Source organism: Crocodylus porosus, unplaced genomic scaffold (assembly GCF_001723895.1).
Source record: "Crocodylus porosus isolate Cpor-Errol unplaced genomic scaffold, CroPor_comp1, whole genome shotgun sequence".
Lineage (NCBI taxonomy): Eukaryota > Metazoa > Chordata > Crocodylia > Crocodylidae > Crocodylus > Crocodylus porosus.
In genome coordinates this window covers 5,434,243-5,439,477 of record NW_017728916.1, presented here as the reverse complement: position 1 = coordinate 5,439,477, position 5,235 = coordinate 5,434,243, and the positions used below count along the sequence as shown (strand labels likewise).

Genomic DNA, 5,235 nt, shown 5'->3' with positions numbered 1-5,235 from the left:
ACACACACACACACACACACACACACACACACACACACACACACACACACACACACACACACACACACACACACACACACACACACGGACGCAAAGTATAACTAGGGAGAGGCAAGGGCATCCTGTGAACACCCTAGGTCTGATTTCCCAGAGGCATGCACTTCCCATCACAAGCCCATTCACTTGGATGGGAGTGATGGGTACTTAGCACCTCTTTGAAGTCAGGCCTCCTATATAAGACCTTTGCACCTACAGTTGCAGTCACTTATATGCACTATTGCCCTTCTGAGAGGGGGCAGACGTACCCTGAGTTTCAGCAAAAGACATTTCTCCCACAGTGCAGGAGCCTTTAGATGATTGCCACTAGCTCCCACTGGCCAATGCTAAGGTGGAAACCTCTCAGCAAGAACAGAAAATTAGCTGCATGTGAGCCACGTGACTTACACTTACTGCATCTATGGCCAAAGACAAACAGGGGAGCAACTGGGCTCATGGTTTGCACTCAGCAACGAGCTGAGATATACACAAGAGAGTGCTCTCACAGGCAGACAATGATATGCTCACAGGCAGTCATCATTACACGATCATGGACAAATGTGGGAGAGCATGAAGTTACATATTACAAGGTTACAAAGGGAAAAAAAATTAGAGCAGCCAGCAAACACAGACCCACTGGCTCCAAACAGATACCTTGAGACTGGCCACCATAAGTAGGCCAGTGCCCTGGGTTAGCAGGCCTATGATTCATTTCTAATGGTGTTTCTGTTTTTCCTTTAAATGTTCAGCCACGTGGAAATTTCTCTAACCTCCCCAATGGTCTTGAGCAAGGTACCATGTTAACACAGAGCCTATTAGCTTAACAGCCCTACCATTAAAAGTCTTGTAGACAATTCACTAGAGACTCATCACTGGTGGTTACCTCCCACTCACTATCCCTTCTGTTCCAAGATTCTTGAGAAAGCAATTTAATAATGGAGAAATTATTCTAAACTGCCGCATCCAACTCAAGGGATCTCAGATCAAGTGGCCTTTGGCTCACTGGCCTTTTGGCTCACAAAGCACGGAGGATCCTAGGCCTGTGCCCAGGACCAGGACTGCTTCACCAGCATACCTGCAAAAAGGTGCTTTTAATGGATATCCACAAGTCTGTTCATCAACGTGCTGCACATCAAAAAGTTCCTCTGTTCATCTATCACCAATTTTTCTACAGCCATGATATATACTGGTAATTACATGGCACCAAGACCCATGTTCACACTGAGGGTCTATTGTCCATCAAACTAATATGGCTAAGACAGTGTCCATGAATGAAGATGATGTCCAGTTGGGAGTCATCCAAGATGTGAGCAGCAGCATCTAGTGCTATGCCTCAGGAAAAGCCAACAGCACAACTGTAACCAAGAAGCCAGTCACTCTGTGGAAGTAACATCCATATGCAGCAAAGTTAGAGCTGGCAAATAAAAACTGACCAAGGTAGGCAGCAACATTCAAACACCCTTCTCACCCTTGTATCTCTCCAAATATTTTGAGACATGCTACTTTCCAGGAGGACCCAGGTTCAGCATTGCACACAAGTTCTTCCAAAAGGCTTCAGAAGATTAGGACAGATCAGGACAAAATGCGATAGTCCTAAGAAACGGGCCTATACACATCTATTGTTACTGTATGGATATTCTCATGGTTTTCCAAATCTTTCAGTTTGGTTTTGATGTTCTGCAGGATACTGAATAAACTTCCCTTTGGTAGTAAGGTATGAGTTTAGTGGGCTGAATATTTTTCAGTTCACTAATGAAATACTTTAAGGAATGTCTAGAGCTCTGCACACAACATTTTATGGACATTTCTTAGCATCAATCTTAATTCATAAGCCTGTTAGGTTAACCCAGTCCTTGAGATCAGCTGGAAAGAATAAGGGGAGGAAGCAGCGCTACATCCAGATGCACTTGGGTCACTCATAATATACCTAACCCAGCACTCCACATGGTTCAACAGAAAGCTGTTTCTAGTCAGTAACCCAACCCACTTTTCTCTCTGCATTCCCTGATATGACCGAGAGCCATTTGCACTTGTTCCATTTAAGGATCAGTTCTAGGGTGTGTTATCTAAGTGACTGACACTATTAACAACACGAAGATCCTGATTTAGAGCTGCTGTGCAGGTCTACTGCATGCCCCAACATGCAGTGCTCCAGTTGCTCTTCAACTGCCAGTACTTGTCGCACAGCTTCTTCAAAGGCCACTGCCACATTGGTGTCATCCTTGGCACTGGTTTCCAGGTAAGGGTAGTTTCCATTTTCCATGCACCAGGCTTGAGCCTCTTCAGTGGTCACCTGTCTATCAAGTTTGTCAATCTTGTTGCCCAGGACCACAAATGGGAAGTGATCAGGGTCCTTCACATCTGCATAGTAGACAAATTCCTTCTGCCAGTTGCCTAGGTTCTCGAAGCTCTGGCGGTCATCAACACTAAAGGTCAGCAGGCAGCAGTCTGCCCCTCTGTAAAAAGGGGTTCGCAGGCTCTTGAACCTCTCCTGTCCTGCAGTGTCCCAGATCTGGAGGGTCACAAAACGTCCATCCACCTCCAGGTCACGGTTTAGAAACTCTACACCGATAGTGTGGAAAGCCTGAGAGTCAAACTTGTTAGTGACGTAGCGGTTCATGAGGGAACTTTTTCCAACGCCACCATCCCCCAGGAGAATGACCTTTAAAAGCAAGGACTTCCCACTCATTGCAGCAGCACAAGGAGCAGGACCAAGGAAACCTACAGATTTAAAAAATGGAAGGGATATCTACTTGAATAGAGTCCAGTTGGTTCAGCAATTAATTTCTCCATGCCAGAATGAAGCGTCTAGGTACTGAGCTGAGTTACAGAAGTGTATAACTGACTGAACATCTACTTGTCTCTATAGGGAAAATCATTACAGCTAAAGGAGGAATATAATCGATGTCCCTAAGGGCATGTCTACACATTGCCCTACAGTGATGTTGTTACTGCTCCATGCTTTACTACTTCCTTTTGGAAGCAGTAAAGCATGGTACAGTAAACTGCCCATATTGCACTGTGCACAGGATGCATGGTTAGTTTTAGCCGCTACTCTGCCGTAGTGGCATGCTAAAACAGGGACGTGTGCTACTATGGCACAGTAGCTGCCAGTCACGTGTAGACCCATGTGGTTGCTATGGCAATGTAGCGCAACTGTAGATGTGCCCTAAAACATGCCTGTAAGTTACTGTTTCACTTCAGAAACAGACAACTGTAAGACTGAGGATACACAAAGGAATTCAATAGCCTTTGTACTCATTTTGTCCTCGTCATGAACTGCATTCCACATCTGGGTCTTGGTATTTTAAGAAATAAGTCTCAAGACTAGAAGAGGCAGAATACTGGCTTTGCAAGAGTGCAGCCCAGCACCACATGGATAACTGAGCCCACCTCCCACTTCTGAATTAATAATGGTTAAGCATATCAGACACAGTACGAGAGAAGTAAAGGGGACTTAAATCTCTTCCAAAAGGAGATTCTTATACAGTGCCAGCACCACAAATACAGGATTATTTTGCTCACCCTTCTCCCTCCCAGAAGACTGCTGCAATCTAGCTATGGCTTGCCCAGAAGTTTTAGGAAGGAAATTTGCCTAAAATTTCACTGAATGTATTAATGGCACCCTGTTTCTCTAACCTTTACTTTAAGGCAGGGGTGTCAAACATGTGGCTCACAGACTGAAAAGTGGCTCCATTGAATGGATATCTGGCCCCTAAGACTACTGGCAATCCACTGGAAGTTGGGAGACATGGCTGGGGGAGTGGCCTGCTGCAAAATCCACGGCACTTGGACCCCCAGTGGCCTCAGCAATCAGGGTGAGTGAGAGCTGATACAGCCTGGGTCACCCTTTTAGCTACTTCATCCATGATCACTGCCCCTGCCCCAGCTCCTCTGGGTGCACTGTGTCACCACCCCATGCAGGAGCCACTGGTGCCTTGTGCCCCATGCCAAAACTAGAACTGCAACCATGGCTTGGGGCACTATGTGCCGCTTGCAAAGGCTGCTGCCGCTGTCACATACCCTGGGTCAGTCAGACCTGCTCCCACACACGTGCCCCAGGCTGGATCCAGCCCACAAAGAGCCTTGCAGTCTGGATCCAGCCTGTGATACAAGGTGAGTTAGACACCCCCACCTTAAGGCATCCCAGTGAAAGCATAGTACAGCAGGAGAACTTTAGGCTTTGGCGGAATACACCTTGAATAACGAAAGGTTCCATCATCCCCTGTTTTTGCCACTAAATCCTCCATTTCTGCGATTCTCCCATTAACAAAGCAGCTTTCGGTGCCTGGGTTTCAAGTGTCCTATTTGCTAAGAAGTGCATGGCTGTAAAGGTCAAATGACTGCGTAAGAGCTGGTTTGTTAGAATGTCTAAGGCAAAGCTGACTCACCTTAATGATTAAATTGTGCTTTCTTTCTCTGTGTTCCCCACACTGCTCTGAAGGTGCCCCCAGTCACAGAGGCCCTGTTTTTGGTCTGCAATGTTTTTTGTCAGTCTAGCTCTCAGTGCACAGTTACAAGATCATACTGCAACAACTACAGTGCAACAGGTTACTGCATCTGTAGTCTCAGCAGAATGGCCAAGGGTTGAATTATCCTCTCCCTCTGATAAGCTTTTTGAAAAAATTGGGATGGAGGTATGATGCCAGGATGACACAAGAGCTTGCTGCTGCTGCCTGTACCATACCTGTTCTAGCAGACAAAGATGTCAGTCTCCAGGGCTGTCAAGCTGGCTCCTCTCTTGATGCTTACATTCACTACAAGAAGAGGAGAGTGAGTGAGGCATGTGGAGCTGTGCTCAGCAGCTGCGCTGGGAACCCCCTTGACTTTGCAAGCAGGGAGCAGAGTGGCAACAACCAAGGCTACGGGAAACTCACAGGCCTTGCGCAGCCCTGCTGGAAGCTGGAGGCAAGACAGGCCTATCCCGTGCATCAGGGGAATGCGGGCCTTATGCCCCAGCGCAACGCTTGGCCTTACTGAGGGTGTGAGCTCGGGAGGCATCTACAGAGAAAGCAGGGCGGGGACCGAGGTCTGGGGCTCAGAACAAGTACCCGACGGGGCTGCCCAGTGAGACTGCCCGGAGCCGCCGTCGGAGCAGAGGCAGGAGGGCAGCCCGCACCGCTGGGCCCTTCCTGGGCGGGCGGCGGGCAGGGAGTGTCCAGATGCCCCGGACTGGACGGGCGGCGGCACCGGAGGCTC

The 5,235-nt window shown here is 47.9% G+C and overlaps 1 protein-coding gene across 1 annotated transcript; it reads right to left on the bottom strand.

Moving 5' to 3' along the window:
- Positions 1-765: 765 nt before the first annotated feature.
- On the bottom strand, positions 766-5,200 carry RAB9B (RAB9B, member RAS oncogene family). The gene is made up of 2 exons (XM_019536291.1): positions 4,724-5,200; positions 766-2,757 (listed from the first exon to the last, which is right to left on the bottom strand). Exon 2 carries the CDS (start codon positions 2,723-2,725, stop codon positions 2,120-2,122), a length of 606 nt encoding a protein of 201 aa, XP_019391836.1. The 5' UTR covers positions 2,726-2,757; positions 4,724-5,200; the 3' UTR covers positions 766-2,119.
- Between the last annotated feature and the right edge of the window lie 35 nt (positions 5,201-5,235).